Source organism: Rhinolophus sinicus, chromosome 9 (genome assembly GCF_057876585.1).
Source record: "Rhinolophus sinicus isolate RSI-liver-muscle chromosome 9, RSI-T2T, whole genome shotgun sequence".
NCBI classification, from domain to species: domain Eukaryota; kingdom Metazoa; phylum Chordata; class Mammalia; order Chiroptera; family Rhinolophidae; genus Rhinolophus; species Rhinolophus sinicus.
Window position 1 is genome coordinate 25094449 of NC_142509.1, and position 18956 is coordinate 25113404.

General features: G+C 43.8%; 2 protein-coding genes across 2 annotated transcripts in view; one reads left to right on the forward strand and one right to left on the reverse strand.

Moving 5' to 3' along the window:
* Positions 1 to 18956, reverse strand: part of MYO18B (myosin XVIIIB) — a 242549-nt gene that overhangs the window by 85211 nt on the left and 138382 nt on the right. Inside the window, exon 34 of the mRNA XM_088800962.1 lies at positions 10970 to 11122. Coding sequence (XP_088657088.1) covers positions 10970 to 11122 — 153 coding nt within the window. The remainder of the gene's footprint in view (positions 1 to 10969; positions 11123 to 18956) is intronic.
* Positions 988 to 2175, forward strand: LOC109460315 (E3 ubiquitin-protein ligase RNF113A-like). Its single transcript, XM_019755562.3, has one exon. It carries the CDS (start codon positions 1096 to 1098, stop codon positions 2173 to 2175), a length of 1080 nt encoding a protein of 359 aa, XP_019611121.3. The 5' UTR covers positions 988 to 1095.

The window sequence follows — 18956 nt, forward strand, 5'->3', positions numbered from 1 at the left end:
GCCTGACAAGCTCAGTGACCAAAAGTCACCACACACGACTGATCACAAATTCCTGACTGGGCAGGTAGTCACGTTGCAAGCCTATCGCTTCCAAAGGTCAGTCTTGACCTTAGGTGAGTCCCGTTCGTTGTTCTCCTGCATCTAGGATAACATACCTTTGAAATGTCAGGGTAATTTTCTGTTCCTACCCTACAGGGCACAACCACAGGCACCAGAGCATAAGACCCCAGAGCACGAGACCACAGAACCCCTCATTGTTCCCTTGTTCCCCACACGCCATCTCTATGTGCTGCAAATAATTATTAACTATCTTCCACCCACTAATGTGCAAGAAGCATGTTTCTCCATTTGGCTTTTTATCCAATTCTAGAGCTGCCCCACTTTGCCTTGACCCCCCACCCCCTCAATCTACCACCAATGGATTTCATGCACTTGCCCTACACTTTCTCCTTTGATTCTAAATTCCTAAAAGGAATAGCAAAACTGCCATTCTCTGAAGCATTTCCTCAACCCATTGATATTTTGTTTCCAGGCATGGTCTCAAATTTGAGCTCAGATAAACTCTTAGAAGACTCCTGTACAGGCTGGAAGTTCTTTCATGGACAGACTTATACTCAATTCTCTTATTCTGCTACAGACACTTTGGAAAACCATGTGGCAGTGTCTACTACCATTAAAGAGACATATGTACTATGGTCCAGAGATACCACCCTTCTAGATATATACCCTTCAGAAATGCACACCCTTCTGCCCCACTCCCCCCATAATATAACATGTAAAAAATGTTCACAGCGGCTCTATTCATAATTACCAAAATGTAGAAACAATTTACATGTCCATCAACAGCAAAATGAACCAATAGCGGTATAGTCTCATAAAATGGCAAGGGGAATGAACCAACTACTGCATATAACAATTATCAATAACTCACGCACGCATAAATGCAGCAAGAAAAGCAACACACGGACGCTTGCGCTCTCGGTCCGCACGCGCCCACAGTTCTCTCCGCAGCTCCGCAGAGAGCACGCGCAGGGACGTGAAGCGACCCCGCGTGGCGCAGAACGCCGCAGCCGTTTTAGAGCTCGGGACTCGAAAATGGCAGGGCAACTTTCTCCCGGAAAGGCGACAGACCAGGTGTGCACCTTCCTGTTCAAAAAGCCTGGGCGCAAAGGGGCTGCAGGCCGCAGGAAGCGCCGGGTCTGCGATCCAGAGCCCGCAGACAGCAGCAGCAGCAGCGGCGAGGAAGGGGGCGCTGTGGTTCGCCCGGCAATGAAGCGGGCGCCTCCCAATCCCATGATACAGAAGACCCACAGCCGTGGGAAACCCAAGGCGGAGGGAGATCATGAGCCCGAGAGTCACCGTGTGGTCTACAGATCCACCCACTCCACGAAACCCGTGGGACCAGAGGATATGGGGGCGACTGCGGGCTACGAGCTGGACACGGAGAAGGAGCGTGACGCACAAGCCAATTTTGAGCGCAGCCAGAAGATCCAGGAGGAGGTGAGGGGCAAGGCAGATGACAAGATCTATCGGGGAATCAATAACTATCCAAAATACATGAAGCCCAAGGACACGTCTATGGGCAGTGCTTCCTCCGCGATGGTGCGCAAGGGCCCGCTCCGGGCTCCCAAGCATCTACGTGCCACCGTGCGCTGGGATTACCAGCCTGACATTTGTAAAGATTACAAGGAGACTGGCTTTTGCGGTTTTGGAGACAGCTGTAAATTCCTCCATGACCGTTCGGATTACAAGCATGGGTGGCAGATTGAACGTGAGCTCGATGAGGGTCGCTATGGTGTCTGTGACAACGAAAACTATGAAGTTCCGGGAAGGAAGGAGGAGGAAATACCATTCAAGTGTTTGATCTGTCGCCAGACCTTTCAAAACCCGGTTGTGACCAAGTGCAGGCATTACTTCTGTGAGAGCTGTGCGCTGCAGCATTTCGGCACCACCCCACGCTGCTATGTCTGTGACCAGCCGACCAATGGCGTCTTCAGGCCAGCCAGACAATTGATTGCTAAACTGGAGAAGCACCGAGCTGCCGAAGAGAGTGGTACTTCCGATTTCCCAGAAGACCCCAATGAGGGTCCAGAAAAGCAAGACACAAGGCCAGGACATGCTGATGGTGACAACTCATCTAAAACTAAACATGAGCAATCAAGTAAAGGCTCTTAGATTGGCGTCTGGTTCATCGCCCTCTCCCCTCCCTCTAGTTTTGAGAACTAGCCTTACTTACTGAAAGGGCAGGGGGCGGACCCTTTCCTCTTCCCTGGATGACAGTCCTTGGGACCACGGATCTAGGATGACCAGTTCATCCCTGTTTGCTTGAGACTTTTCTGGTTGTAAAATTGGAACTCCTGGGTCCTGGGAACACCCTCAGACCTGCACAAACCCAAAAAGCTCTGAAGTGAAAAACACAGGGGTTCAAATTCCAGTTGGCCCAAATGGAGGAACATTCTATACCATAACTGGCCTGGACTCTCCAAAAATGCCAGCGTCGTCAAGTAGAAAGACCAAGGATCTCTGGCATTATAAAAACGGAATGCAAGCAGTTTTGTCTCCCGGGTTTGATCCTGAACAGGGACAAAAATTATTATAAAGAACATGAATGGGACAAAATTTGAACCGTCAGCAGATAAGATCTGGGGTCCCTAAGCTTTTTGTTCAATGGCCAGATAGTAAATATTTCAAGCTTTGTAAGATAATGTAGTGTCACGTAATGAGGATATAAATTAAGATGAGGTCATTCTGGATTAGGGTGGGCCAGGAGGCAAAATGGACGGATATATGGAGGTACTTATCTAACCACTTTAAATGTAGCCATTTAAAAATGTGAAAAGCATTCTTAGCTGTAATAAAAAAGCAAACTAAACAACAAAAACCAGGAAGTGGGCTAGATTTGGCCTGTAGGCCATAGTTAGCTGACCCCTGGATTAGAAATCAGTATTTTTGTTAATGTTACATTTTCTGATTTTGATTAGGATAAAGGAACATCGTGTCTGTAACTTGTTTCCAAATAATTCAGAAAAAGTAATTCAGAGAGAGAATGATAATGCAAATGAGGTACTATGTTAAAAATTGATGAATCTAGGAGAAGGCTATATAAGAATCTGTTGACTCTTCTTGCAACTTTTCTGTAAGTTTGAAATTCAAATTAAATTATTTTAAAAAATCCCACTTCCCCCCAAATTCTGTGGTTTTGGGTGAGTTTCCTATATGCTGAACATCCTCCTGCATAAAACAGACGTAATACTAGGTGGGGACAGAGCCACGAGTGCAGTTTCCAGGCTCTCGGTCTCACGTGGAAAGGTGCTGGCTCAGGTAGTAAATGGCCATCAACTGTGGTTGGATGGCCATCAGCTGTAGCCAGTGAGCCATTGGCCACTAATATAACTGCCGTGGCTACGCTAGCAGCAAATGGGGGCTAGCAAGATGGGGGTTGAGCTAGCAAGAGCAGATTGCAGTTATCAGGGCGGATTGCAGCTAGCAAGTGAGGTGGGTTGGCAGATACAAATGGACGGCAGGTTGCAGATCGTGTGGCTTCTGCTTCCTGTGTCTCCAACCCAGCCGCCAGTGAGACTATAGTGGTATGACTCCCCTACCTATGGCTCCGTGGGTGTTCCTTTTTGGCCTCACCATATCCTGCGTTCTTATGTGGGGAGCGGGACAGGAGACCCCACGTGACACCCTGCACGACACTAGCTTCTCCCTCCCTATGGAGAGTCAGGCGTATCCACTACACATTCACTGAGCACTTCTTGTATGCAGACACACTCCTCCATTCTGACCCCCAAACTGAAAAGGCACCGGCTGTCATGGAATTCACTCCATTCAAGTGGGTTTGGGGGGATAAAAGTAGGTCCTGACATCTAAGTGATCGCCCTTGCCTGGCTCCGTGTAAACAATGGCTACCACCATCAATATCATTGTTGTTACGATGGTTATTATGCTGTCGCTGGCTGGCTGAGCTGCTCCGGGGGCCTGGCCCTCCATAGCTCATCAGGAACAGGTCCTTCTGGGGAGATGCATAGATGAAACCAGCCTTTTCTCACTTCATTTATCACAGCGTTGGAAGTGTCAATATTTGTGGGGTGAGCAGGCCCGTGATAACCATGTTTTTAACCAATTACAACTCAGTCTTTATCTCCTCTAACAGGAGGTTATGTTAATATTGAATCAATTCACTCCACCTAATCTTTATTTTAAAAAAAAGTCTCTTCAAATAAAACAGCCAGGCCACCTGTCCTGCGGCTCCTGGCTAGGGAGAAGCGTTCCAAAAATACTCACACAAAAGACTCCCATCAGGGTCATCTTCCCAGAGCTTATTCATTATTTTCAATGTCTCATAGAAGCATGGATGACACCTGGTGACAAACGTCTCGATTAAAGGCACTGGGGATGAATCAAGTTATCAGTCTTCCATGCATTAATGGGGGGGAGAGCCCTCAGACTATTACCTAACCATCCTTGTGAGTTCATTGTATAGAAGACACACCAGGCTTAATGGGCCCACCTGAGTGAACACTGCAGCTAAGCCAGAATTCCCCCAGTGGAAGGGCCTTCAGGAGCACTCGGGGCTTCCAGAAAGGATGTGAGAGCCCAGAGACAGAAGCGGGTCCACACGAGGTACACTGGGGGTTCAGAGTAGTGGTTATTATACTCCTAGGTGTGGAAGTCAGACCCTGGGGTCTCATCCCAACTTGACCTCTTACCACCTTTGTGATTTTGGACCAGTTTTTTAATATGTTGACTTATTCCAGTCCCTGCTGTTAAGGCATTGGAAGGGAAAGAGGGAGACAAGCAAAGAGGTAATTTTGATAGAATGGTATGTGCTATCTTAGGGGTAAACCCATGACATCTTTACAGAAGAGAGTTGGGGCCTCCACCCAGCCCCTGGGGGTCAGAGATGGCTCCCAGAGACAATGCCCAGTCCCAAGGTCAGAGGATCAATGTTCATTAGGTGATGAGTTTCAGAGGGGAGAAGAGTCCAGCAGAGGGCACAGCTTGGGCAAAGGTGGAAAGGTGAAAGCAGGTGTGGGGGACCCAAAGCTGTTCTAAGTTGCTGATCAGGGGTGATGGGAGGGTAGAAGCTATCAGTCCTTAAAGGTCAAGTTGAGGAACCTGGACTGTATTCTGAAGGCAATGGGAAGCCACTGATAGATCTTAAACACAAAGAGCCAAGATTGTATTTAAATCTTAAAATTCTGTCCCCAAAGATCAGGTGGCAGAAAGATTGGTTGGACAAGACCAGAGGCCAGCAGACTTGAGAGAACGCCAAATGAGAGATACAGGTGGTGTGTAATAAGAATGGGGAGAGAGGGGAGGAGGTGGATTTCAGAGCTATTTAGGGGGAACAGTGATTGAGACTTGGTGACAGCTTCGTTCTCAGCAGGAAGGGGTGAATACAGCCCCCCAGCCTGAATTAATTAAACAACTAAAGAGTTCAGTGCAAATTCTTCTCTATTTAACAAAAATCAAATAACATTTCCCTTGGGGAGGAGACAAAGGTCAAAGGCATGAATCAAATTTAAAGAGAGAGAGAGAGAGAGAGAGAGAGAGAGAAAGCAACCACTGCCCTGGAGCAGGTATCGTCTTCCATTTTCTCCTCGGGGCCAGGTGCCAGCATCTGCTACTCACAGATGTTATTTATGCACAGCGATTATCTCAATTATATATCTTGGTTGTTGGAATTGCTTCTGTCTCCAGATTAGTTTGTTTCTAGTGGAATCATTCCATGGGAATTAATTAGTAATTGGCTCCTAAAGAACAGGTGTCATTAGATAACCCCACACATTGCTGCATCTACCTGTTTCACCAAGTCTTGTAAAATCGTGTGCCTAGAAACCAAAGTCTTCCAACAGCCGACCCCAGTGTGTGGGTCAAGGGAGCCAGTGGGAAACGCTACATGTTAAAATCATTGTCTTATAGTTTTCAATGTAGAGAACTGTTTCAAATGCATGGTCTAGGGTTCTTTCTATCAGCCCAATAAGCTGGGATTATCAAGCTCCCTTTTGAGGTCAGAAAAAGGAGACTCAAAGGCAGAGTGACTTGCCAAAACGATATAGCGTATTAGGTAGCAGAGGCAGGATTTGAACCCAAAGAGGTCTGTTTTGTCTACCTTGTTCCACGAGTCTTCTGTGTTTTATCATCAGGGTCTTAAACCTCAGGGCTTAACTGAGACCAAGCCAAGGCTCCCACTGGAGGGAAACTGGGCAGAAAGAGCCAAAACGTTTTCTCAGGATTCTAGATAGTGGCGCAATGGCACCCTGCCATGTGGGCAGAATGCAGGGACGCGGGAAGGGGCTCTGTCTTAGGGACCCTCCCCTGCCTCTGGGTGATCCTGGCATCCTGCCCATCAGTGCTTCAGCTGGACCTGGAATCCTGCCATTTCTTACAAGTGCTCTGACCATGCCCTTCTCTGCCCAGGAGCTCACTGTGGCTCCCTATTACCCGTGCAATGGAGCCCAAACTCCTTAGCCAGGCCCACTCAACCACTCAGGGCTGGCTTCAGCCTCAATTACCGACAGTACACTCTCTGCTGTTACCCCAGGCACTTCATGCAACATACAATATGCTTCCCGTTCCACGTGCCTCTGCCCCTTCATCCTCTCTGTTCGCTTCCTCCTAGAATGACATCTTACCTAACCAGCAATTCATTTCCATCTTTCAAGAGACAGCTGAAGCCACCAGCTCCTCTCCCACAGCTAAAGTAAGGGCACCCTCTTTAGCTGAACCCCTGCACTTCGCCAATAAAGAGCTCATCACCCTGCTTGGCAATAGTCTGCTCCAAGGGTTGCCTCTCGAGAGCAGGGACCTTATCTCCTCCTATCCCTGTAGTCTGGCCTCCAATCCATCCCACAGTGGAGACCAAATCAATATTTGCTGAATGCCTGCAATTCTCTAATAGGTGCATTCAAACACATCCTCTCATCTGTGCCCTGATGGAGTCAACCTCTCTCCAGGTTATCTGGCACCGCAGGTAGGGAGCAATTTCTGAAGCCCTTGCTGGCATGACTTCATCAGCCCCTACAAGCACTTGGGACAGTGAGTGATGACACAGCTCTGCTTTAGGAAAAGGGCTCAGGGAGGTCACATCACTTGTTGAAGGTCACAAAATTAGCAAGTGCCAGGTCCAGCTCTCTTGACTTAAAATTTAATTAATTTTAAAATCAGCTGAACTAAGATCTGTCACACAAATAAAACCTCACGGTGAGTTTTCTCATCTGAACTTAAAACAGGGGTGTTTTGAGAGATAAATAAGGCATCTGATTCCATATACTGGTCCTACGAGCAGCATCAGAATCCCCTGATGTGATTGTTTAAAAATGTAGATCCTGGGTTCCAACTCAGATTTAACAACAAAAGACCATCTGGGGATGGGGTCCAAAAACCTGTGATTTTTAAATGGTGCTCATGTTATCTCATGTGCAGTAAAGTTTGGGGACCCCAAGCCACCAAGGAAAAACCTGGTACATAGTAGATGCTTGACAAATGTTAACAAGACACCTATTAGGCAAACCAAGTTGCATGGGTCCAAAACCACTGGTATTCACAGCTTTCAGACATGTACTGCTAGGTGCCCTTGGGTAAATTACTCAACATCTCAGAGCCTGTTTCCTTAGTAGTCAAGTGGGTCAAAAATAGAAATATCCACCTGCTAGGGTTATGGGAGGATTATTTATAATGAACTCATTGCTGCCCCCAGACCCTCTGCAAGTCCCATCAACTTCAAACCATCCCACGTTTGTCCCTGTGGCCATCTCCATTACTACTTCACTCAGGAGACCATTTCCTCCAGCCTAGCAGGGTCCACTAGCCTCCTAATGGCAGCCACTCATCCCTTCTTCAATTCATTCTCCACACAGAAGAGTGATCCTCTAAAATGTGAATTGGATTATGTCATATTCCGCTCAGAACTTTCCAATAGCTTCTCATCACCTTTGGAATAAAACCGAGACCTTCCAGGCCCTGCACGTTCTGGTCTCTGCCTGCTTCTCCTTCTCTCAGGGTAATTGAGCCGATCGCCAGTGTAAGTTTCATGAGGGAGGGTGTCACGCTTGTTTTACTAACCATTATATGCCCGTATCTATCGCATCGTCTGGCACACACATCGTAGGCACTACATAACTACTGAATGAATGAATGAATGAATGAGCGAAGAATTGAATGAATGAAATTGTTCACCATACCCAGCACTTAAGATTCAACCATCGGCAAAGTTCGCTATCTCTCCCTCCCCCCTCCTGTCTGCTCTCCCTGCCTCTGTCCCTGGAGCCTTCAGGTAAAGGACAAATACCATACATCGTCGTAGAGGAGATGCGGCAATGCCCAATGTCATTGCTGCTTTATTTGATTAGCTCTGACTCCGACATTTGGGACATGTGTGCTGGGAACCAAAGCAACTGTATCCTGACCTCTGGTCCACGCGCTCTCATCCTTATAACAATTTCCATGACAACAGCAACAGAAAGCCAAGGCTGTGGATTCCCTTTGATAGGAGCCGGATGCAGAGACGGGGAAGAAGGACTTTCAGAAGAATGAAGCTCTTTGATTCAGCTCAAGGCGCCTTCATTAAATACCACTATTTTCCAAGAACACACATTTTAACCCAGCAGAGGGAGATTTCTTATGAATACTAAGAAAAGGAAAAAAGAAAAAGAAACAAAACCACCATGGTTCCTTTTTAAGAACATTCACCTGTGGGGAAGGAGCAGGTTTGGATGCTGTGGCTGGGGGACTATTCTGGTGGGAGACAGGCAGAGCACACAGCCGCTGCTAAGGGGGCTGCATGAGCTCTGGATGTCTGGCCCCTGGCTGAGAACATGGACATCTCTGCCCACCTGAGGCGAATCAAGAGGCTCAGGGTCTACCACCCACCTGGTTGGCCAAACAGGCAGGAAGAATAGAGTGAGCAACTGCCCTGATTTGCCTGGGGCTGCGGGCTTGCTCGGGACTTGGAACTAAAACCAAGACAGTCCGGGACAAGCCAGGATGGGTGGTCACCCTAGAGGAGGGTGACCTGATGAAGGAAACTGCTAAGAATTGTAGAATCATCCAAAGGAAGGGCCCTTGGGTGTCTTCTGTTTTGACAGCACTACACATCTGGTGTGTTCTTACCCCAAACACACAAACCTGGTCTAGTCATGAGAAAAACATCAGACACATCCAGCTGGGAGACCTTGCACAGGATACCTGGCCAGGACTCCTCAAAACTGTCAAGGTCATGAAAAACAAGGTAAGACTAAGAAACTGGTCCAGACCAGAGAAGACTGGGCAGGCAGAACAACTAAATGCTGTGTAGTGCCCTGGGTTGGATCCTGCGAAGGAAAATGACATTAATGGACAAACTGGTGAAATCAAGTCTGGAATTTAATTTTTCAAAAAAGGTTTTGTACTTTAGCTAATAATCTCTGAAACCCTTCATTTAACAGATGGGAAACTGGCACCAGAGAAGGGAAGCAGTAAGAACTCAGGATCTGGTTTCTAGCGCCTGGAGCTGGACTCTGCTGCCTCCCTCTGCCTTCCTGGGGACCTGCGGACAGTCACGAGCTTCTCCAGAAGGAAGAGAGAAGAGCACTGGGTTTGGAGTCAGGGAACGAAGGTTGGAGGCCTGGCTCTGCTTTTAACTGGCTATGTGACCTCCAGCAAATCCTTTATCCTCTCTGTTCCCTGGTTTCCTCATTTGTCAAAAGAGGTGGATGAGTCATTTGAATTTGACAGGAAGGCATTTTTATTCATTACTTATTATGTGAACTAGACTGGATGGGCATCATTAGAGATGAATAAAACATAGCCCTGCCCTCAAAGAAGTGTATACTTTTGTTCAGGAGCCAGTCCAAAAAGTACAGATTACCATCTGAGTTTCTGAGGATATTCTGTGAAGATTTAAAAAACCCTGGTCACGTGGCATGGCTGAAGCCACATAATAGAAGGCCAGAGAAGGAGGAGGAAGGGACAACAACATTCCGAGAAGGTGAGGTGGTAAAGGGAGCAGGAAATGACTTCCCTCTCCCCACACCTGGATTCAGCACCGATGGTTTGTCTGAGGGAGGTGTGTGACTTTGGGGTAACACCAAATACATGGGCACAACACCCCCAGGAGGGCTCTGAGCCTCCCAAACCCCGAGTTCCTGCTCCATCATTCTGCTCTGAAACCTTTCCCTTAGGGTCGTCTCCCACTACCCTAATGGATCTGCCTCCCTGACACCTCTCAACAGCTGCCACCCTGGGCCACACTGTCTGCACCTGGCACGGCTCCCACCAGCACATTTCCCGATGTGCTGTCCCCGTCCCCAGCTCTGGCATCTCCTCGCCTCCCATCTGCCCTCCAAACTGCTGTTCTAGTCCTCCTCTGAGGCAGCCAGGGATGGTGAGGCCTGGCTCTGCCCCCTTCTAGCTGTGTGACTTTGGGAGGGTCACCTCACTTGTGAAATGGAAATGACGAGCCTCATCTCCCTCAGCTCTCCTGAGAATTCGGTGCAACATACGACATGGGGGGAGGCTCCAAAAGGTGATGGACATCATCTCATGATCAATACCAGTAGCCTTCCAGGCAGCTATCATTTGTCATTGTCGTTGTTAGAAATGGGCTTTGCATTATTAGCTCTATTGCTATTAGTTTCATACCCAGCCCTCATGGTCAATGCACACGTGCGCGCGCACGCACGAACGAATGCAGGCACCTACGAATCAAGGACGCGTTGCGCTCAGCCATTCTGCCCCAGAGCCCTGAACTGCCCAAGCCCTCAAGATACATTCTTCCTCAGCCCTGAACAAGGCACCAGGACTCCTCAGTTATTTCTAAACCTTTCCCATCATCTACCACCTCCACGTGACCCACCAGCCCTGGTAACATTCCCCGTCTCAGGTCGGCACCGCAGCCACGCACATCCCAGGAGGGAGAGCCATTCTTCCCCGTTGGCTACAGCGCCCTCCCAGCCCGATTCTGAGGGAACTCCGAGACACCTACCTGGCTGTGCACTTTCTCCAGCTCCTCCTGGCTCACCGATGCTTTGCCATCCTCCATGGTCCCCAGAAGGAGCTGCACGTCTGACAGTAGCGCATGAGTCCTTCTGAGGTCCCTCCGAAGACGCTTCTCCACGTCAAAGTCCCGATGACCAATCTGGAAGCCAAAGGAAGGCCTCGTGAGCTAAGAGGGCAAAGCAGTGGCCAGGGTCCAAGTTCTCTGGGACCTCCTTGGGTTCAAATCCCGCTTCTGCCACTCACTGTGTGACCTTGGGCAAAACCCTTCTCCTCCCTGAGCCTCAGTTTGCTCATCTGCAAAATGGGAATGGCATGAAGCACACAGGGCTGTTGTGAAAATTAAATGCACACTTAGCCTAAAGCCTGACTCATAGCAAAGGCACAGCAAATACGAGCTGCTATCATTACTGTTATCACAGATGGTAAGGATCCAAAGTCATTCTGTCTCATCTTTTGCACCAAAGTCACCAGTATGGCCTCTCCTCACCTTGCAAGAGCCTACATGTCAGGTGAGGTCCTCTGCTTGTAGAAGTCGGGACAGCAGTTACTCAAGGGGGACAGTGTCTGGATAGGGCAGGAGGGGGACTTCTGGGGGGTTATTAATGTTATTAATCTGGGTTCTGGTTTTATGAATTTATGAAAATTTGTTGAGCTGCAGAGATGGGACATGGTGTGCTTCTCTGCGTGTATATTACACATCAATAAATAGTATTAAAAATAGCTGTAATGCTTTTGAAGGTCTAAATCCAGCTTTTCTGTCCCCTGAGATGGTCCTCTTTGCCAGTTTAAGGACAGGCTGATGAGGTCATTTTTCTACAGAGGGACCTGACCCAGAGGTGAGCACATTCCTCCCCCCAGAATTCTGAACTTGCAGGCACTGCACTCCGGGCAAACACTTGTCAAGTGGCTCCTGAAGAAACTACACCCCAAACTTAGCACCAGGGGCTGACAACTGTTAGCAGCCAACAATACAGACTGAGAAAAACCAGGCGAGGCTCAACATGAAACCCCAACAGCCTGCTGTCTCCCCTAGAAATAGAGTGCTCACCTAAACAACACTGAATTAGCATCTCTGAAATAACCTAACAGCCCCCCTCCTCTTCAGGGGACCAAAGGGGGGAAATGGCACCAATGATCAGATGGGGAGTTTTAAAGAAAATGGGGCACAGGTGCCTCACCCCTGGGACTCAGTCTCTACAGAACTGGATATCTGTGTCTCTGTACCAAGTGCAACCATTTCCTGCGATGCTCAGGATGCCCTGAGATATTCTAGAAAGAATGTGACATTTAGAACGAGGTGGCCCAGGCTTTTAAACCCTAGCTCGCCACTTGCTGGTGGGGGGAACTGGCTGAGTCATGTCACCTCTCTGAACCTGAATTTCCTTATCTATAAAAGAAGAGGTTAAACACACGCACACACACATACACACACACACACACACACACACACACACACACACCTATCCTCCATGTTGAGATAAAACAAAAATCAGATGTGATAATGTATCAGAAAGCACCTTGTACTCTGTCAAGTGCTATACAAATATAAAGGATCATGTATATTGTCTGATGACCTAGAATGTACTCCTTTAGATTTTGTATTATTATTTCTCTACCACCAGTTTCAATTCTTTGAAAAATTAACAAAAATAGCCTCTTTGTTCTCAGAGGCTATATATATAGCTATACACACACACACACACACACACACACACACACACACACACAAGAGGTGCCAAAAAAAGGTATACACATGACTTGTATTCATCTTTTGTTATTGGTATATATTGAGTATTACAATTTTAATAGTTTTTTTCCTTTCTTAAAATGTGTATACGTGTTTTTGGCACCGTGTGTTTTTGTATGTGTCTAATTTTTTTTTTTCATATTCTCACCTGCTGAACTGAGCTGAGGACTAAGCATTGTGCCAGGTCCTTTGTCACATGTCATTGCATTTAACTCCTGTAACAGCCTCTTAAAAACAGACCTTGTAATTATTATTATTATTGCCCTGATAACAGTGGTAATAGCTTACATTTACAGAGGGCTAAGTGTCAGACACTCATCTAAACTCTATGGCTATTAGCACATTTAGTCTTTATGACGAAGCTATGAGGTGTGTAGTATTATGATTCCCATTTTACAGATGATGAAACTGAGTAGTTTGCCCAAGGTCACATGGCTAGCAATAAGTGGCAGAGTGAGGAGATGAACCCAGCTTTTCTGACTGCAAAGAGGTAATTTTAGTAAAACATACAATGAGAGAGGTATGTTTTGTTCTCTACTTTTAAAAAAGGTATTACGAAGGCACAGAGGGGCGTCGTCCAGCTCATGCTGGGATGGCACTGGGAAGAGTCTTAGATAAGTAGGACCTAACTAGGTGAGGTGATGGAATGACACTACAGGTAGAAGGCACTGCAGGAGCAGAGAGGGTTGAGAAGCGTCTTGTATATGAGACTTGTATATGCGACTCTGAGTGATTGACTGAGAGTAAAACATGGGGGAAAAGCAAGTCACAGAGTGAGAGAAGTTACCTGGGGCTAGCACATGTCTTGTGAGCTGCCTGGGGCTCTTAGGTACTGTCATGGAAGCACCGCTGACAGAACTGATTTGGAGATGGTGAGTGATCTGCCCAAGGTCATGTGTGACTCTGCAGGCATTTGAGCCCAGACAGCTCAGCATTAGAATGCAAGTCTCTAATCACTGCACCATCGTGCCTAGTGGAACCTGAATCCTGATTTACTCACTTGAGTCCAGGTTCTTTGCTATGATTGCATTCAAGCAGTGTGCTTGGCATGTTTCTTGTTTTGGTGTCTGTTCTTGTGCTGCACACATCCTATGGGGCAACTTGGCATCAGGAACATTCCCTCATGTTGGCAGTGACTGTGCAGTAGGATGTCTCATTCTACCATCTTTACCGCCAGAAAGACCCTGAAAATGCTGCCACCATCTCCTTTTCAAAGGGATCATTGCAAACCAAATTCACAACAAAATCTCAGACCAAATCCGCCTCCCCTTCATAATGAATTGCTACCAGAGAGGAGGGGGAGAAAGACTCATTAGGTTAATGGGAAATAAATGTCACTGTGCAAGTTCACATTTTACAGCACACAGATTCAAATTTAGATAAAGCTGGTGAATAATTAACCAATAAATCTAAATGATGCTTAGTGATGTTGTGGGGAAACTGTAGTCAAACCTCAATTGTTTCACCATTAATCATAAAGGCAAATTGTTTGGGTAGTTGTTAAATGCCTGTAGTCAAAGAACTCTCTGAGCACTTTAAAATGATGATTTGACAAGGTTGTTAGGGATAATCAAGGTACTTTACAGATGGGGAAATGGAGGTTTGGAACCAGAATGTGTGTTGCTGAAGGGTGCACAGCAGATGAATGGCAGAGCTGGACTCATGTATAACATTATGAAAAAAGATGGTCCACAAAAGATGGTTCTAGTTCACTGGATCTGAATCACTCCTAAGCAGCATGGTGTTAGGTTTTTTTTTGTTTTTTTAATTACAGGCCTTCAAATAATATAGACCTCATTTCAAATTCACCTAGGCTACTGACAAGCTATATGATCTTAGACAATTTGCTTTACCTTTTAAACTTTACTTCTTTCATTTATATGCAGGAATTAATAATACCTATCTCACAGCATTGTTGTGAAAATTAAATAAAGTATTTCAGGAAAAAATCATGATTAAGTACTTATCTTAAAATTGATAGGTGACTACCAAAAGAATAGAAATGTGATGTGTAGCTTTAGAATTAGCAACAGAGCAAAACGGACCACAGAAAACATTATCAATCTATCCAAAAGCAGGAAAGGGATAAAGGAAGAAGCAAAGAAAAGGGACAATGAACCAACAAACACTAAACACAAAAGAGGAGACTAGAAATAATTTCAAATATATCAGAATTATAATAAATGTAAATGAACTAAATTGTCCTATGAAAAGTTAGAGACTAAAATATTGGATTAAAGGAAATATACACACTCACACATTTGAAAATGTTGAAAATTAAAGGATTAAAAAAGGTCTTACAGGCAAACTAAAAGAAATCAAGCAAAATGAAGTAAAGCAAAAATCATTAATGAAGAAAACAGAGATATCATATAATAATCAAAAGAACAATCTAGACCCTGCCAAGAAAATGAAACAATAAACTTAGATGCACCTAAAAATATAACCTCAAAATATATAAAGAGAAACTAAAACAGAATTATAAGCAAAACTTGACAAAACCACAATCATAGTAGGAATATAACAGAACTCTCCCAGAAACAAATCAAACAGACAAAACCAAAGTTAATAGAAAGTGGTTTTTAGTATATTTTAACTTTTTATTTATGGTTCATGCTTTTATATTTGGGTACACTATTTGAATTACAAAGTTAACAAACTTGATCCATTTGTCATGTATGGAACCCTATGCCTCAAAAATAACTAGATTCTTTTCCAGTTGATAATTTATGAAACTTGATCATGAACTGAGGCAGCAAAGAGGTCTCAATAATTTCAAATAAAAAATATTATGCATTCTATCATGTTATGTGTCCAAAGTGACACTAAATTAAAAATGAACAATAAAAAGTTACTCCAAATAATCCCAAATATTAATAGATTTAACACTCATTTCTAAATAACTTACAGGTTAAAGGAAGACATCACAAAGGATATGACATGTTTAGAATGTAAAACATAAAATGAAAAACATTTCAAATAGAATAAGCAATATTGAAAATGAGCTACAATTTTCCACATGAAACCTCAAGGAAGAGAACAAACGATATCTGAATTTATGTTCAATTATGTTCAATTATGATTACAGAACTTCATGATAGTAATCAAATGTTTACCCTACTTCCTAAAAGAAACTGGGCCCAAATAGGTTTACAGGCAAATTGTATAAACCTTCAAAAACTACATAATTCAAATTTTATAAAAATTATTTCAGACATGGTTGTAAGCTCATTTTATGAGGTTAGTACAACACTAGACAAAAGCAGTATAAGACAATAAAATTACAAACCAATATTATGTATGATCCTGGTTTCAAAACTCCTGAATAAAATGTTAGCAATTCAAAAGAGCAGTGAATTAAAAATCATGTGACTCAGTAAGGTTTATCTGGGAAATCTAACAGGACACATTGTAATATCTAAAATAAAATATACTACATTAATAGATAAGTGAGACAAGTCATAGGATTATTAACAATTGCAGAAAAAGCATCTGCTAATATTCAACAACCAGACTTTTTTTTTCAAATATGAGAAAATTACAAATAGAAGATGGATTTAATCTGATTAGATTTACTTATAAAATACACACTGCAAATGTCATGTAAGTGATGAAATGGTGGAAGCATCTCTGTACAGGTTAGGAACAAGAAAAGGATTCCCACTTCTCTACCATTCGCTCTTATACTAGAGGTGCATGCCAATGAAATAAGGTAAGAAAAAGAAATAAGAGGTCTAAAAAGTGGAAAGGAAGAGGCAAAGCTATTCTTCTTTCCAAATGACAAGACTGTCTAGACAGAAAATCCAAAGAAATCTACAGACAAAATATGAAAATTAATGGTTGCTGGATACAAGGTCAACACAATAATAGGCAGTATTCACATGTGCCACAATAACTCAGTGAAACATAGAATACAGAAAAATATTCTTTTCATAATAGTCACAGAAACTACAAGTTTCCAAGAAATAAATCTAACAAAAACATTCAAGATTTATAGGAAAGAAATAATGAAATATATAATTAAAATATTTTATTATAATTATAAAAATATTATTTTATAATAAAATAATAAAACATTATGAAAGCCATAGATATATGGAGATATACGGCACTCACATGAATGCAATGATTCAACATAAAAAATACGTCAATTCTTCCCAACTCACTTCCAACCAATGCATTTGAAAATCACACCAGGCTTTGTTATGGAATCTTCATAAGAAGATTAAAGAACTCTAGAACAGATAAGACAATTTTAAAGACGGGCACGGGAAGCTGTCCTACGAGTTGTCAAAACTCAGCATTGAGACCATATTGTGCAGGAATAGGCAAATAACCCAGTTTAACAGAATGGGTAGCCCATAAACACACTCCTTCACACATGGAAATTGTACAAAAAATTATTCATGAACTGAAACAAAGGTTATATATAAGGAAAAAAATAGATTCCTACATCAGACTACATACCAAAATAAACTCTAGGTGGACTAAAGACCTTAAAAATGTTCAAAACCTTAGCACTTTAAAAAAATGTAGTGAAATATCTTTATGAACTCAGGGAAAGCTACCTTACATTATAAAAGCACAAACCTTACATTATAAAAGCAGATAGGGGGGCGGGGGGTGGGAGATGAGGGTAAGGGGGATCGAATATATGGTGATGGAAGGAGAACTGACTCTGGGTGATGAACACACAATGGGATTTATAGATTATTAAAAAATAAAAAATAAAAAAAATAAAAAAAATAAAAGCACAAACCATAAAAAGTAACTGATTAAATGACTATTTAAAAAAACCACTTTCTATTAAGTGAAGGGTACCATGAAGTGAAATGATTTTCCATAGAGTAGGAGATATCTGCAACATACATAACCCAAAATGACTCTAACATCTTACACAAGAATCATGAATGACCAATAGACAAAAAGGAGACGTTGAAAGACTGAACAGGCAATTCACATCAGAGAAAACCATAATAAATGCGAAGAACGTACAGCTTCATTAGTAATACGGGACAAGGGGAGACGCAGTACAATTTAACACTCAGTGACTGGTAAACATTTTTTAAATGTCTGGCAGTGCCACATGTTAGTAAAGATGTGGCGAAGCAAAATAAACAAACAAATCTGCAACTGACAGTGTCAACTGTCACAGTCCCTTTGGGGGAACAATTTGGGCAATATCTAATAATTCCAAAATGATAACATTCCTAGGAAACAGTGATTCCTCCTCCTAGCTGCACGGCCTGGAGAAGCTTGCACGTGTGCTCAGGAGACATATGTAAGAATACGCATTGCTGGTGTGTGTCTTAGAGTGGAAACAACGACATATGCACCAGTGGAAGATGGAATTTAACAAAATGAATACTGTGTAGTAGTTAAAATGAAGGAATTAGGCCTACATGTACGTATTATCATGGCCTAGTATCACAAACATAGTTCAGAGGGGGATAAAGTACAGAATCATATGTACTGTACATGGCTCAAGTTTAAACATACATGCAGAGGAATTCACACTCCAACCTCAGGATACTGGTTTCCCCTGGGAGGGAGGGAAGTAGACGGGAGAGAGGAGAAGAGAATTAGGACAGGGAACCACCAACTGTTTCTGAAATGTTTTGTTTCCTTAAAAATATCGGAATCAAACATGGGCAAAATATTCATGTATGTGAACCCTGGGTGCTTGGTGCACAAACATCCATTAGATTCCTCGTTCTACTTTTCCTGGCTTTAGCAAATGTCTTAATAATTGAAAACATTTCAAATGATCAAATACGATACTTCATTGAAAGACTCCAGCGTGGTGACTAACACAAAAGCAGCATTTTATTTCTTTAAAGTTACCTTCCGTTTGCACGTCCAGTTTCTTTGATTTTAGCAATATTTATAAAAAGCTTCCTTCACGGAGTTACCTGCTTTGTTTTCTCGAATGGACTACGCTGAATAGAATTCGACCTTCTCCCCCTGATTCCCAACTATCATTCGCGAATCAGCTGTTGGGCTGTTCTCTCTTGCACTGATGCTAAAGGGAAAGAGTCACCTCAGGGGCTCTACACTCAATATCCCCAGTTTACTCAGCTGAAAAACTGCAAAACCCAGAGAAGGAAAATCGTATACCTTTCCTGTTGATTCTCTCCAGTTCCAACTGACATAATCCTTTTTTCCCCCCAAATAAACAATGACCACCTTTGTCTGAGGCCTGACTGCTAGAGATGCCCATTTGAAG

Coding starts and splice junctions, on each gene's coding strand:
- LOC109460315 (XM_019755562.3), top strand. CDS start 1,096: ATGGCAGGGCAACTTTCTCCCGGAAAGGCGACAGACCAGGTGTGCACC.